This window comes from Melanostigma gelatinosum, assembly GCF_949748355.1.
Source record: "Melanostigma gelatinosum genome assembly, chromosome: 17".
NCBI lineage: Eukaryota > Metazoa > Chordata > Actinopteri > Perciformes > Zoarcidae > Melanostigma > Melanostigma gelatinosum.
In genome coordinates this window covers 1,063,696-1,077,924 of record NC_136650.1, presented here as the reverse complement: position 1 = coordinate 1,077,924, position 14,229 = coordinate 1,063,696, and the positions used below count along the sequence as shown (strand labels likewise).

Genomic DNA, 14,229 nt, shown 5'->3' with positions numbered 1-14,229 from the left:
CCATAGAGCAAGCGCACTAGTGTATCCTTTAAGCCCGCCTCCCTCCCTCGCTCCAGCCACGTTCACATGAACCGGTGAAAGGAAAACTAACTCTCTTCTGCTGTTGGTGCACTTTACAACCGCAATGCCTGCCGCTCTTCCTGGGTGCTTGATTTTTTTCGAAAACACTTGTTTCAAGTCTTCTTCACTTCAGCATAACGTTCATTTCGTAAATATCCTGATCAACCAGATTGTATTTCTGGGTGTGGCTGCGTTTTCCGGTCTTAGTGTCTTCGTCTCAGAACTTTAAACCTTTCAGTGTATTTTCCTTTTGGTCGTCTAAAAATGTCTAATTCAGTGTTTGGTTGCACTTAGGTCCAACCTCTTGTGCAACGTCTGGTTCCAAAAACACAAAATAGTGATTATAATATCAGTTGATCCAGGTACTCCACGATTATTAGCCATTATTAGCACTACAGGTGGCACTTTACTAAGTTATTCATCGCTCCTGCAACAACAACTCATTGATTATGAGCATCATAGACTGTAACTGGACCTCTTTGGCGGTTCAAATGATATGAAGGCTTAAAGTCAACCATATTCGACGGCTTTGACGTGGGTGGTGTTGGGAACGTAAAGGAGCGTGTTTGGGTTATCAGCATTTAAGAAACTGAATTCTTGACATCAATAGAATTATTAATGTATGTAACAATTATTAATGATTATTAATAACAACGGGGCACCACCCTGCGAACAGGGACCAACAACCAAATGATAAAACTAAGTCTCATAATTAGTAGTCACTCATAATGTCAATAGTCTGCGTATGACTATACATTCAGTGACAGTGAAGGTTTTTAAGTTCGAGCACAAAGCTACTACATACAGGTTCATCAAATACATATGCACAAGTAATCACAGACGCCTGCTCCTTAAAGTATAACAGAGTTTATTAAATCAAAATAATAAATGATCAAATCAATTAATATTGCAACCAACAAACTTTATCATACAATTTTATATGCCTAAACTAAAGAATGAATAAAATGGATGAGGGTGTATGTCTGTGTGTGTGTGTAAAGGAGAGTCTTTAAGCTACAGCTAAAGACTACAAAGATGGCGGCGTCGAGTGACGCGGCCCAAAAGGGGAGGGGCCTTAAGATACTACAGCTAAACTACCACCAGATGGCGGAGTCGAGTGACTCGGAGAAAATGGCGGCGAGACTGCTGTATGTAATCACGTGTGCCGATGCACACGTGTGTTGTGAGGCGATCGTTTGAACGGGGTTTCCCCCAGAGGCAGAGATAGGAGCTGTGTGTGCGTGTTACGTGAGAGGAGGAAGAAAAGGAAAAGGAACGAGAACTCAACGTGAATCACACTTCGGCGTGTGATGTTGTAGGGAGCCTGAGTTTGCTGGTTCTATCACGCATAAGTATACCGCTGTCGTCTTTGAACTGCCGGTAACTTATGCCGTGATAAGCCACGCACCTCAGCTCACTCACAGAGTCGAGTTAATGAAGAGAGAACACCACACGAAGTGTAATCAAACAAATGAAAATAAATCCCAAGCAAACAGTCATAGCAGTTAATACACAATGTAACGGAGCTTCTCTGGTCGGTAATGATTGCGTAAATACCTCCGTATAATGCGACAGTAACTTAAACACACAAAAACATGGGAATATCAACGTATAAATGAATGGCCTGAATTAAACTTAAGTTAATTTAAGCTAAGCTATGCCCAGATACCATGAACCTTACTTGTCGATGCGTCGTTGCAACGTTGGAGTGTGTTCGTGGCAAAGTGGTCCCTTTTCCTCGTCAGGAAGGGGGAGCAGGCTGCTTGCAGCGCGGCCTTGTAGCGGGCGCTGTGTGTCACGGCTTTTGCTGGTGCGGCTTCGGTCCGTTGGCGTGGCTCTGGAGCAAACGCAGGTCCGATCTGTACTCGCTGCAGGGAGGACAGTTAACTTCGGATGAGACGGCGTGTCTGCACGTCTTACCGGGAATCATCGGTCACGAGAGGAGCGAGGCTTCGTCGGGCTCCTCTGTGCCGGTTTGTGCACAAAAAAAGGGGGGGAAAGCAAAAAGCGGAAAACGGATCGCGGAAGCGGATTCGTCTCGCGGGCTGAAGGGGCCTTACTCAAAGTGGAGCACTGTCTGTTTCGTCCAGCGAAATGGCTCGTGACCTGTCAGGGTTTGAGGAGGGGAGAAGGCCGTTGCTTCCTCGTGGCCTGCGTGGCCAGCGTCGCGCTGGCGTGGAAAGCTGGATCTTCTGTGGCCTGGACGGGGGTCCGAGCGAAGAGAGCGTTGTGTGCTCCCTGTTCGACGGAGGTCGAAGGGAAAAAGCAATGAGGTGTGATCTGCAGACAGTTTTGTAGAACAGTGGTTGAACCACAGGGGTCCTGGGGTCTCTTGGCTCTCGGCCAATGAGATTGCAGCGGTGCATTCAGGTGACTTCAGGAACCATAGTTTTTTAGGGGGGGGGGGAGATTCACACCCTAGTGTGAAGAGGTTGCTCTCATCAAACTACAAATCAGGATGAAACCTTTGCTTGAAAAAGTGAAGGCCTGATTCTCTTTGTTCACAGCACATGTTGAAGCCATATGGTCAGACCCCAACAGTGGCGTCTGAGGTCTCTTCTGATGCGTCACCGCCTCCACCAACCATTCACCTCTTTGCCCATTGTTTGGATTAGCTTATTCCAGCCCTGCTCTGCAGCTCCCTTGGCATGAGTATGATGATTGGACATTTTCAAAAGAGGCAGAGAATCTGGAGCTCATCTCAGATCTGCTGTCTTCTGTCTTCTGGGCAGTAAAAAAGCAAATGAGATGGTGCAAGTCCTGCTGGTTCTCTGGGAACCACAGCCTGGGATGAGGTCTGTTTTGAATCTGTTGTCTGCTTGTCGTAAAACTAGAATTAACAATATATAATTACTGATAGTACGATCCTGGGTTATCAGTTGTTGCTAACCACTACAGTGTGTACAGTATGAATTAATGCAATCTGCTCTCTCAGCCCATTTTCCTCTCCAGTCACTGAGTTGCAAATTACCATAAAGCTCACAACACAACATGGATCGCAATGCAAGTGTTATTTGATTTATTGCCCCAGTCTTCAGCTGTTGGCAATAACAAAGCCACATCAATAATACCCGTGTGTTCAGCAAAAAGCGACAAGTTAATTAGAAGAACAAATGATAGAACTTCCAGGATTCCTTCAACAAAGAGCAGAGTTCAGGGCACCGAGGGTAAAGCTATGTGGATGATTCTTCTCGCATCCAAATGAAACATGAAGTTCTTGGAGATAGGACTTGAGATGGATTTAATGCTTTGTTCCATTTGCCTTACAATGTGGTGCAGAGTCACAGAAAACAGTGTTTTACTTGGCAGCTTGATTTTGGGAGGTGGGAAGCCAGTGAGGGATCATGTCTGGCTTTGTGTGCCCCCTTGCTGATTTTGTGCTTTTTTCTTTTTTTTTTACTTTTATGTGCTTTAATATTTGAATTTGTCTAATTTGATGATGTTTTGAGTTTGAGTCTTGCCACCAAAACAAATTAGGATACACAACATTACTTGAAAATACCAAAATGAAGTTTGACTTTCACAACACATTTGCTTCTGGCCGTTCATTGATCTCACCCAGTTCATTTAATGCAAAGCTCAATGTGACCGAGGTTGTAGAAAGCCTTGTGTGGCTCCAGAGGGAGCTGTGGGAAGCCTGGTAAATTGCCTCAAGTGATGTCATTTGATACAGTGTCGGTTGGGGCTGAAGACTGCAAGTCTGTAGATGAAGAAAGTCTGTGATTGTTTGAAGGAATTGAGTTTACCAAAACCTCCGGCCCTATCATCTCTGCTGTGAGCTGGAGGCTCCAGGTTACATTAGGAGCCTCTAGCTCTACACATCACAATCCCAACTGTCCGCTCGCATTGTGTGTAATGCACGGGCAAAGTTTTGACGAGGTAGAGGAGTGTGTGGAACGATGATACATCTGATCCTGCTGCATCAATTCTGGCAATGGCATACAAGTGCAATGGTGAACAAGTGGTTTACTCTTTTAAGTGATGTTGAGATTGACTTCTCATTCAGGAAACATTAATTGCTTACATTCTTGTTTAGAGGGAACAAAATACACTGCTTGGCTGCAGTTAGTGTAAAAACAGTGATATATATGTTGACGACAGCAACATGTTTGATGAGAACCCGTATAGAACGTTGCAGGAATGAGTCCTAGACCCGGACATGAGCCAGCATTTGTGCACTTGTGGTTCCCTCTTCTCAAAGTCAATGTTTCTTTAAATGGGTTTTGGATTGCATTGGAATGTTTTGTTCAAGACATAAAATATGTCAGTAATCACCCCACACGTGAGTTTAGAAGCTTTTACGTGTCTTAGAGAAGGCGGCTGCTAACAAATGAGACTATTAACCGGTGTTAGATCCTGGGATACTTCTGGGCCGATACGGGGCTTACTGACTCAGCTCTCTATTAAAAGATTGTCGAGCTGGTGTTCTTGCGAGGGAACTCGCCTGGCTCTTCTAACTGCTGTTACTCCCGACGTCTACCCTGCTTCCTCCGGTCTGAGTGCACTCGGTCGAGGGGCCACCCTGACCCCGGGCGCTCCTACCAGTCGCGTCGGTTATGGCAGCGTCCCTCTTATGGATCCGTGCTCTTGGTAAATGCCAGGTTTAGGTTTTAACGGCTAGGATTACTTCTTTCTAAAACCGTAAGGGATTGTTAAGTGGATTCGGTCTTCTAGGATAACCTTACAGAACTCAGTTGTTGGACATACAATGGCTTTAACTTTTTACTGCCACGAGGAACTTTTTACTACTTGAGCAAATGAATGCACTTGAGAAATTTACTTTAAATGCAGATTAGATATTTATTGCAGGTTATATTTAGTTAGTTTGCAAGGGTTAAGCTACAGCTCACATAAAACGTTACTACACTTGATTCGTTACTTTAATTTTCTTCTTCGATTATACTCATTAGTTTTAGATGCCGAGACGGCTCGGTTGGAGCTGGATGTCCAATGGTGCGATGAAAAGGTTCTTTTGGAGTTGTTAGGAGCGAAGGTCTGGCCAGACCCTCGGTCCTCCTGCTCTCGCAGCGAAGTTCGGCCAACAGTCCACAAAACTCAGTACCAAGTCTTTCTAGGGCTGCTGCGTCTTCTCCGTTGTTCAGTTGTTAAGAATCGAGCAGTGGGGAGAGGAAACCTCCGTCTTTAAATCTTATTGTCCACGAACAGCGGTCTTCTTTCCGTGAACAGAGACGAAGTCCTCAATACATCAGTTGCAATCGTCCGTATCTCCTCATCGGCGCACTTGGACGGCGCCCGTGTCGAAATCCCAGTGTGTTGCCTGCAAACGTCTCCTTTTATCCATCATTTGGGCTCGGTCGGCCCCCTCCTGTTCAATACATGATCTCATCTCCCCACCCACTGGAGAGGGCGTTGGGTCCTGAACATGTCCGGACAAGTCCAGGCTTTATCCTATATTATGCCTCTATGACTCATCTCTTGCGACAGTCTTTTCCTAACCCCACCCAATAACATCTGTTCCTATCCTTACTCTTTTTGCCAACTCATCCTGACAAAACACTTTTCTTACATCGCAGATCCGGTCACACAGAACATTTGTTAATCAGTTTTTACATTTGTTAAATCAGTTTAGTTAGTACACATTTGCTTATAAAATTATTATTGATCTCATCCTTCATCATTATTGTGCTTTGTGTCTTTTCTTCTCAACCATCATTATTTCCCCATCCCTTGAAGCAAACACCCTGCTTACTTCCTCTTTCTCCGTACTTTCTACACTCAGACTGCACTATACTCAGATACACTTATTATTATTATCAGGTTTACATTTGTTAAATCACTCTATGTATTAAACATTTGTTATGTAACGATCATACACTTTATCTTTAGATTACACTTTAACTATTGATTTCTGAGTATATGCTTTATGCTTTTTATATCCTGACCTTCCCCTGATCGTGTATGCATGTTTTCGAGGCAGCTCTCGTGAGCTCAACTCTTCTCGACACCGTCATCACTGGAACACTTAGTTTAGAGGCGGTGACGGGAAGTCATGCAACCATGGTGTTGTTCGTATTCAGCCGAACTTTGACTTTTTACTTCTGGCGATTGCATTCACACTTCAAAAGTCATAGAAATGTAACGATCATAAACGTCTGTTTGCCACCAAAATTCATCCAAAATCCTCAAAATAAATTATTGTGAGGGGAACCAGTGCGATGCTAACTTCTGAGGCTGACCGACAGAAAGACCTCACTCTTGCTGCACTCTTTTGAGACGCAGTATAATTCACAACTTGTCAAAGGCTCTTGTTAGCCCTGTCCTGCCTGCACAGCACACACGTTACCAGAGTAAAATGTCATCGCTACTGACTGCCAGCCGTCTTGCTGTGAACCCAGATTTAAGGGCCGCTGTACTTTTTTGGAGATAATAATTCTCAATATGTTGTTGGTCTTGCTCATTTAAACATGTGAATCTCTATGAGTGACTGATATGAAGCCTGTAGCCAGTGCGTGAAAGCATTTACATAACGCAGTACTGAACACCTGCTGTCTGGCTGACCTCTCCAACATACACATGAAATACATTCAACCGCACAGGACTCAAGTCTTTGAAATACATAGTACACATTGACACACTGTTAAGCCAAATACATTTCAATCAGGAGAGAATTGTTTTATAATTTAACAATGATTTATTATACATGCATCAAATATGAAAAGTGCAAAGTCACAGTTAGACAATGTAACTACTGTCTTGTGCCTGACTTGCTTGGACTCTTCTACAAGAAGAGGCCTTGAGTTTGTGTAATAATGCAGACGTCATGTTAAGGCCCTTATTGCTTCAGTTTAGACTGTGATTAAGTGGTGCAACGAGTACTGCCAAACAATATAGATGGGGACGCAACCTGCTGCCTTAGCTTCAGGACAGCAGACCATCTACCGGTTCAGGATTCCAGCGGTGAAAGAGGCCAGTTTCCCCAGCAGCTGTCTGGCAGGACTCGGTCACATGTCACAGCAGTAAACAGCAGAACAGCAGCACATTTCTCTGGGCTTGTCTGGTGGATGGATGTGTACCTGTATGCTACGCATGTATCAGTAAGTGCATGAGTGAGTTCCTGTACTGGAACTGTGCCAGTACTGACTGGTCAAATGTAAGCACTGCAGTCGCTCCAACGTTTAGGGACAAGATGGCCCCACATATAATCATTGTCTACATTAGAAATAAAAACAGCAATAGCAAGGCAATTAACAAGCCCGGTTTTTAAATACATATTCATAATCTATGAATAGTGAATCATGCTGCCACATAACATATATATTATCTTCATTTTATATGACTTTAACTCCACAGTATGGGTCCAGCTTAAGTCTTGATGTGTTGAGGGTTTATTTAATATGGACAGACACAATACTGCCAAAGTGAAGACCGTTATCCGATATATCAGGATTTGCAAAAGCCGTCCCTAGAAACCATGTCTGGACTGAATAGAACAGACAAAGACGCTGCTGCCTGCCTCGGCCAGTAGTCGTGCTTGCCTGGGGGGCAACCAACTGGCTGTCTGGCTGGCAGGCAGGTATCTGCAAGGCCATGTTTACCAGATGCACCGTTCCCTTAGGTGAACGCACGACAGCTGGCAGCTCCAGGGTCCAGCAGACCCACTGGCCATTGGCCCGAAACATGCTGGAGGATGCCTGGGCCTGAGAACTGCACAGATAAACATGTGTGTATGCGCTGCACATAGAGTCCACCCACTGGAGACGCCAAACAATGAATACAGATAAACAGCCACTGCTTCATGCTCTGTGGATGTTGTATGCTATTACTGCAAATAGTTTGGATGAAGACACGTGTAACATTTTTCAACATTAATATATCAGTATCAGTGTCTTCAGGGACAGAGTGGTGGGAATTCCCAGAACATCTTTCATTGAATTCAAGAATACTGTTACACACAAAACCAGAATAGCTATTCGAGAATATAAATAGACAGAATGCTTCATCTGCTCAATTGACTTTGACAAGCTTAAAGTGGCAATTTCGAAGATTAGCATTTCAATAAATGTCTGTTAAGTCACTACCTATCACTGAATGAGGTAACACAAAGCTGATCAAGCGTATGGCCCACTGATGAAAGTATTACAATATTTATATATCTGCAGTGTTACAAACTGGGTGTCTGGTGATATTCCTGAAAATAAATCTGTATCAGTTTTTCTCCACACATTTAACTATCCACACATCCCCACTAACCCCCTAACCCTAACCCCTAACGAGGGCCCCCTTGTGCCCGTGGCCCTCTTAGGAGGGCCCCGCTCTTAACTAAACCCAACCCTAACCCCTGCTCTGTGTCACTGCAGCGTTGGCAGTACATGCAGATGAACGTCAACAGATGACGCATAAACAGCGTTTTGCCGGCGGGTGTGTGCCAACAGGCGGCACAGAGGGAGGCCGTTTATCTGCATGTACCGTCTGTTGTTGTCTGTTTTCTGGTAAATCAATAAATTAAGTCATTTGAATCAACCACATGGTAAAGCTTTTTGTATAATCCTGTGTGAATTAAATACCATTTTATTATATTTTATTGAGAACTTAGTCCAAAATGGAACTGAGCAGTTTCAACTGAATGAAACAGGCCTCACCTGTATCTTATCTCAACTAAGGGGACAGTAATTGTAATATATAAATCAAAGACAGCTGATTGGTGCATTTTACAGGTGGCAGAAATTGAGACCCATTCAAATGTATGCATACACATGTTGGGCTGAATCAACAGCCTGTCAGGTGTATATAGCCTCCACACCCTCACAGACTATTATATCATTGGTTATAACAACTGAGGTTAGAGAGTAGTCTTGTGCTGGTTTAAGTCCTTATTCATTTGTATTCGGTGTTGCTGCAAAGATGCAACGAAACAATATAGAAGGAATATGAACAATGGACATTTTTATATAATTTGATGAAATACACAATACACAGTATCCTCATAGCACCCAGCCCTACCAGAGTTTATCTTCACACCACAGCAAGTTAAACTGCCCCTGTTGTACCGAACAAATGTTATGTTAAAAGAGCAAATTAAGACATTTAGATCATTAATATAGTGGGAAACAACTATTTGCTATGTAAAGATGAAGTGGAGTAATGCTTAGCTGAGCAGAGAATAAAGTGGCACTCCCTCTGAGTGTGTTCTTAAATGTGCTTCTCCTAGCTTTTACTTAAAGCCGGGCCGGCTGTGCGTGACCATCAATCTACGTTAGTGTGTCCAACTTAGTTAACTCACGGCAGCCGCTCTGCCCGGATAGTGATCACAACTCAACACCGACCGCTTTGTTGCTGAAGTGTAGCGCCCACCCTTCGATTCCCCCTCAGGTAAACCCTGTTATGTCTGTCAGCACATTTGCCGTATTTCGTACTCTTAGTGCAGTTGACACAGTTAGCTACGAGCCACCAGCTCAGGCATCGCCATGTTGAGAGCCATTGAGAGGCAATCAAAAGGCTCCAATCTGGTGTTATGCACCTTCAAGCTTCTACTTACTTAATAACTAGAAGATTGAAATCATCTACCACTGTCGGTTAAGATCAGATGTAATAAGGTCTGATGCTGCTTGTATCAGAGTGTTTGTGTTGTTTTCTACAGCTGACTACATGTGCAAGGACTGTATATCAGTGAGGATTAAGTTGGGAGATGGAAAAGAAAATGACTAGTCCCCTCAAAGCAACTGCATCTGAAGCGTTGTCTTCTGTTTTTATGTTCGTTTTTTAACCAATTCCATTGAATCCACTGTGAGAAAAGGGACTTTACCAGATCCTCTTCATAAGCAGGAACATTACTATAAATCCATTGCAACGTAATCCTCATCCCCCACCACCTTCAGTATAAGAAACCACCTCACCTGTTTGAATAGGAAATGATTGCTGAGTGTATCTGCCTCACGCAGCAAAGTGCTCTCTGAGTTTAACCCTTGAGGCTAAAGATAGATCCCCTGAGACCCTCTTCAGCTCCACAGAGTGGGCTGTTAACTTCAGTCAGCTTCTGTTTGTTTCTTCCCTTTTGATTTTCCTCAAGTCTAATGTAGAACACATTGTCCAAGGGGGTTACTTGTTTATATTTAACAGTCTACTTAGTGCACATTAGGTCTGGGTGTAATATGTAAAGGCAGAGTGTGTCCATACCATGACTCAGGTCCCTTTCTTTGTATCAATCCCATAAAACCAGTATTGGTAGCCAAAACCAGACAAGAGGTTGAAAGCATGGACGTAATGCAGCATTCATTTCTGTGAACTGCTCAATGGTACTTTGGGCTAAATGCTAACATGCCCATAATGATACTTCTAGCATGTTGACGATTAGCAGGAATAATATTTACTATGTTTTGATTTGTTAAAATCATTCATCTAATTATTAATATTAATCTAATTGACGACAGTTATTGCGTTACCAGAACGCAATTCGTTTTTTTATGCCAACTAAGCATATTTTACGTTGACGTGAACGAACGGCAGGGCAGAATGCATTTCCATGCATTACCTTGAGATTTGTACAAAAGTTCACTGCAATCCAACCAAGAGTTTGCACATTTTCTCCAAAGAAATCTTAACTGTCAACCTCATGGTTGCATTAGAGCAGAAGTCCTCAACAGGGGGTCCGCGAAAACATATTTTCTCTAAACATGAATGTGTCCATTATTTAAATAGTTCAGTATTGTATGAAAGATAACAGGTATCTTTATGCATGGCAGTGGCACTAATAGGCCATCACTCGTTTCTGTTTCCACATTGATGTTTAAAATGAAAACATCAGTTGAATAGCTTGTATGATGATTATCATGCAATTAACAGACAATTTCATTCTGAACCACAAATGTTAACCTCATGGTATCGGTAGAAGAAAAGTCGAATGATAACCTACAGGGAACCATTCATTTCTCTCAGAAAACATTGCATAATCTAAGAGATATTTCAGCTTGTTGGGCCGGTCGACTGACCTACCAACAGACCAACAAGAAAGAAAAGAGACATACACAAAATACACACAATTCTTCAAAAAAGACATTCTTCTTTAATGTGCAGAAATTACAGTTACAATTTGGGCCAAGAGCAGAAGTAGTTCAACATAATCACTGTTCAAATCAAATGATTAAACATATTTTTCATCAGCTTTAATCTAAAACTCAGAGTCCTCTCAAAGCTTTCTGTATGCCTTTATGGTGTTGAAAGACGCGATGAGAGGCAATTCAATTCAAACTGATTGGTAGCAAAACCTTATTTTCCAAGTATCGATCCTGGGGGCAAGCCACAAAATGTAAAAACCTCAGCAAGACGGATCTGCTGTCACTTTTACAGTAGAAATCAGGCAATCAATGTCACAGACGTCCACCGGGGCCTGAATGAGCCTAATTCTGCTCATCGGCGCTAAATAGTAAAAACCCTCGGGTTCATCAATCTTCAATTCAGGGAGCACTCTTTAGTTAATAGTCCACTCTTTAACCCCTGAACAACCACTCTGTGTATCTGTGTGATCCAGCGGATACGCCCTCTGTTCGTCAGAGGGAGGATATGGGAACAATATGTTTTACCTTGTCTGCTGTATTCTCTTTCTTATGCGGCTTGCTTCACTATAATTCCCAATGTGGAGCTGTCTTCTGTCACCATTCAAAAATTGAAGCTCGCAGCAAAGATTGATCTCTCTATCCCCCCATGGAATACATTTGATTGGTCAATTTAGTGGAACACGACATGCTTGAATGTAAAAGTCAATATTTCCTGAATTGATATAGATGATATAGGGAAGTAATATCTCATGACACGTCCTTTCACCTGATACAGAAGTACGTTCCTGTATTGGCGGGGCCGGCTCAAACCTTTCTAGGGCCTTGAACTAAGAACTCCTTCCCACCCACCTGCTTGAAATTCCACAGAATTATTCAACATTATACACAAGACATTGTGGAAGGTGAAGCTAGTGGCCCTGGGATTGTGAATTACTTAACAGAAAAGCATCATGTAAGCCTTTGTTATAGTGCCTTCACCTATGACCAGTGTGGACTTGGTACTTGATATTAGGTGTGTATATTTAGTCCGGTCTCATTCCCAGGGCGTCAAATAAAGCCTATTGGCATCTGATACCAACGCACACGGCACCCTTAAGCGGCTGTATGAGATGCACAGGGCTTTTAAGTAACTTCGATGCAAACATGCTCAGAACAACGTGCGCAAAGTAATATAAAGAGTGACAAAGTCCGTGTAGGGCGTAGGACCGAGGTGGATGGATCAAACAAACCCAGGAGTTCCACCTGCTGTTTGTGTCCCGTGTGCAATTCGTTTAAGTTACGCAAGTACTTAACTTAAAGTCCTTAAGTTACGTCACATACGCACAATGTTTGTTGCCTAAACCTAAGTGTCGCCAAGTGGTCCTGTCCAAGCTTCCGTAGGTGACGTGTTGGGAATGGGAACGGTTGGTATATGAGGTGTAAGGAAATTGGTTATTGGTTTGTTTAACTAATTCAAGAAGTGTCCTTTAAAAGGTGTTTCACTGATAGTATCTGATTAGACTTTTACTCAGATTGATGGTCGGAGGATGATGAGAGGATGATGAGAATCAAAAGGTTACTCTGTGGAGTGTTTGTTCACCGGTGGCACTACGTTGAAGTCTTGGTTATGTGTTGTACTCAACTAAAACCCAAACAAGGAAGCACATGAATGCACACGACATAATGGACACTCTTGCTTTTTTATGCTTTTCCACTCATGTACAGTTGGAGAAAGTAACTTAATAACAGTAATGTGCCAGCAAAAGGCATTTAAGAGTCAAGCAAAGCAATGCAAAGCATTTTCCCTAATTATTTCCTTGATCATTTCATGGTGAGAAAATTAGAGCTACATTTGTATTCATCATTAAATTATTTTGAACAGTTTTACTCTCCATATTTCTTAAATTGTGTTTTCATTTTCATGTTCTGCTGCCCTGCAACTACAGGTTACACTAGCAATGTATTGAAGTTGATCAATTAGAACTGAAAAATATCTTTATTTCACCAATATTAAATACTAAATTACAATTCCAGAAAACTAGAGTCAAAGAGATATGTGGCCAACCAGATGTTTTTTCTCTCTTTCCCAGGTTAAAAGTGGCCACGCCTCAAAGTCGGACATTGTCAAGTCAGGAAGCCCCAAATCCACACTAAAGCATATATGGACAGGAAGCAGTAAGGACATGTCCATCAGTAGGCTGCTGTCACAGACTCTACATGGCAAAGAGAACAGCACAGCATTGGACCTTCGCTATGATACTCCAGAGCCCTACTCTGAGCAGGACCTGTGGGACTGGCTGAGGAACACCACAGACTTGCAGGACTCACGGCCGCGTGCTAAACGGCGGCCAATGGTTAAGACGGGGAAGTTCAAGAAGATGTTTGGCTGGGGGGACTTCCACTCTAACATCAAGACGGTCAAACTCAACCTGCTGATCACCGGTAAGATCGTGGATCACGGCAACGGCACCTTCAGTGTATACTTCCGCCACAACTCCACAGGCCAGGGCAACGTGTCCGTCAGCTTGGTACCTCCAACCAAGATAGTGGAGTTCGACGTGGCTGCTCAGCAGTCCGTCATCGACGCAAAGGACTCAAAGTCCTTCAACTGCCGCATAGAGTACGAGAAGGTGGAGAAGGGTGCCAAGAACACACTCTGCAACTTCGACCCATCCAAGACCTGCTACCAGGAGCAGACCCAGAGCCACGTCTCCTGGCTCTGCTCCAAACCTTTCAAAGTCATCTGCATCTTCATTTCCTTCTACAGCACCGACTACAAACTGGTGCAGAAAGTTTGCCCAGACTATAACTACCACAGTGATACTCCCTACTTCCCTTCCGGCTGATGTTCTCATATTATGGTCTCATACACAGAAAAGTGGACGAGTGGAGCACAGACTGCGGCTTCCCAGAGAAATGTGTATGTTATATATATAAGACTGTGAAGTGCTTAAAATGACCTGAAGAACTCTGTGATTACAATGATGATTAGCAGTTAGAATTTTGTTCCTGAATTATGTTTTGTCACTGTTGTGTGAATAGCAGGGCTTTCTGGTCCTCTTGGGATCACTTTTAAACTCTGCCCTTTGATGTTTGCTATATTTTTAGTTCACACTTCTTTTCAAACTTGATGTTTACAACTTTGCTTTCCTCTTTTAGCATATAACCCTGGTCAACA

General features: G+C 43.1%; 1 protein-coding gene across 1 annotated transcript in view; it reads left to right on the top strand.

The window, feature by feature from the left end:
- Window positions 1-13,897, top strand: part of nxph1 (neurexophilin 1) — a gene marked incomplete at both ends in the record, with an annotated part of 50,711 nt that extends 36,814 nt beyond the window's left edge. The window contains one exon of the mRNA XM_079288490.1: window positions 13,142-13,897. Coding sequence (XP_079144616.1) covers window positions 13,142-13,897 — 756 coding nt within the window. The remainder of the gene's footprint in view (window positions 1-13,141) is intronic.
- Between the last annotated feature and the right edge of the window lie 332 nt (window positions 13,898-14,229).